The 2,127-nt window shown below is 43.3% G+C and overlaps 1 protein-coding gene across 2 annotated transcripts in view; it reads left to right on the top strand.

Moving 5' to 3' along the window:
- znf827 (zinc finger protein 827) overlaps positions 1 to 2,127 on the top strand; it is a 64,561-nt gene that overhangs the window by 51,993 nt on the left and 10,441 nt on the right. For both annotated transcript variants that reach the window (XM_020591727.1, XM_020591728.1), the window contains exons 9-10: positions 269 to 406; positions 1,624 to 1,795. In XM_020591727.1, the coding sequence (XP_020447383.1) occupies positions 269 to 406; positions 1,624 to 1,795 (310 nt within the window). The remainder of the gene's footprint in view (positions 1 to 268; positions 407 to 1,623; positions 1,796 to 2,127) is intronic.

Raw genomic sequence — 2,127 nt, 5'->3', positions numbered from 1 at the left:
GTAATTGTCTGCTATGAAAACAAAAATTCTTAAAAAGGAAAATGGATAAAAACTACATCTACACAGTAATTCAGTACACGAGCACATACCATAGCAGTATGTTATGGTTTGGGATTTACTGTTTCAACATCCTTATGATTTATATCCAGCCTTTGGTCAGCCTGGAGATGCTTTCGAGGATGTGTCCGAAGTGAGTGATGAGTAAAGCTTACTGTTTCTGTGTCTGTGTGGCTGACCGACCGTCTGTGTGTGCGTGTCTGTGTTCCAGACTCAGAAAAGGACCACGGGGAGCCTGGAAACGGGATTGCCCAGTGGACACTGAACGAACAGCTCTTCCCCTGTTCCGTCTGTGGCAAGGTGTTCGGTAGACAGCAGACTCTTTCTAGACATGTGTCTCTACACACAGGTAAATAACGAGCATAATAATCATTAGCATATGTGCACATTGGCTTGAACATTTACATCTTTGCTAACGGATGGATGTTAGCTGCTGTGTTTGTGCGTGTGTGCTTGTGCTGCCCACAGTAAGTAAATAAGGTTGACTAGACTAGATTACCCTTCCTTTAAAGAGATTACTACTATGATTAGTCTCACTGGGAAAACTGCCCGTCTAATTACCCAGCGAGAAGGATGCCTCACACACATACGTACTCTCTCACACACACACACACACACACACACACACACCACTAATTCTGATGCAGCTACGATTGGCTCCTCTTTCACCTTCTCTCACACTCACAGGACACTTAGAATGAAGTTGTATCCTCCCCAGTGTCCTGATTACACTGTTTTCAAACTTGCCCCTTATTTGTTCCCAGTTGATCCATTCTTCCCCATCACTGTCTTCAATCCCTCTCTCGATCCTTATTAGGGGGAAAAATATCCTACTTATACAATTTTATTTAAAGCAAATTATTCCAGACTAGAAATTAATGCAACCTTCTTGGGATAGCAGGCTAAATCAGTAAGCGCACAAATGGAGACTTGTGTACAAAATGCCCCCACACAATTGGACATGCTCTAACATTTTGTGTGAGCACACAACACGACACGCACACACACCATCTGAGAGTGTTGGCTGTGAACAGCTTGGCCACACCACAGAGAGCAGAAGCAGGGGCATATGTCAGTGTGATGGTCTTTTTGGTTTCCCCGGCGACATAAAGGTTGCCTGGCTTCATGTCCTTGGGGCCAATGGGGTGTGTGTGTGTGTGTGTGTGTGTTTGAGGGGGAGTTAGATGGCTAAGATGTGTTATGTTGATTTGTTTGCAGCAAAAAGGAATTTTGTGCTTTTGCATTTGATTTTTTTTTTTTTATATAATGCTCAAAAATAAGAAGAGATTATGTTTGCACGTCTCACGCTGTTACGATCTTGTGGAATCTGCGAGAACATCCAGGTGCTGCTCAGAGAAATAGATTTTTTTTTGTCAGACATTTCTTCCTCTTCCCAGTATTATAGTTACTGCTAGGGTCAGGTGACGGTCGGGCAGGGTTAGGTATTAAGTAATTAGGTTTAAGCTCACTTTAAAGGCTCACAGCCTGAGCCAACTTAATGGAATATCATCACAGGTAATGTTTACAGGAACCTGGGGTCTTGTGTTTTTGTGTATTTTCTTGCAGAAGAGAGGAAGTACAAGTGTCACCTGTGTCCTTACGCAGCCAAGTGCAGGGCTAACCTCAATCAGCACCTGACCATCCACTCTGTCAAACTGGTCAACACAGACGCAGAGCAGATCGTCAGCGCTGTTACTGCTGACTCTGCCGAGCGCAAGAACTGCCCTTACTACTACAGGTAGCGGTCACACACAAAAACAACACCAGCCTCTGTCAGGGTGTCTCAGGCCAGTCTAAGAGATCGTAAAGGGGCCTGATCACAGAATCTTTGGTTGATTATTATATGCTGCTTTACATAATCCTAATATATTCTCACCTTACTTTCTCCATAGCTGCTCTGTTTTGTACATTTGTTTTTGTGAGTCAGTTATTTGGCCTTAAAGGAACAGCTTTTCATTTTGTTCTTTCCAAGAGTTAGATGAGAAGATCAGTACCACACTGATTATCTAAATTTCAAGCCATGGTCCAGAGAAGGTTGGCTTTGTCTAGTGTAAAGATTGAATGTAGGGA

The sequence above is a fragment of the Monopterus albus genome, unplaced genomic scaffold (genome assembly GCF_001952655.1).
Source record: "Monopterus albus unplaced genomic scaffold, M_albus_1.0 scaffold15.1, whole genome shotgun sequence".
NCBI classification, from domain to species: Eukaryota; Metazoa; Chordata; class Actinopteri; order Synbranchiformes; family Synbranchidae; genus Monopterus; species Monopterus albus.
Note: the sequence above shows the minus strand (reverse complement) of the source record. Positions and strands in the feature narration are given on the sequence as shown.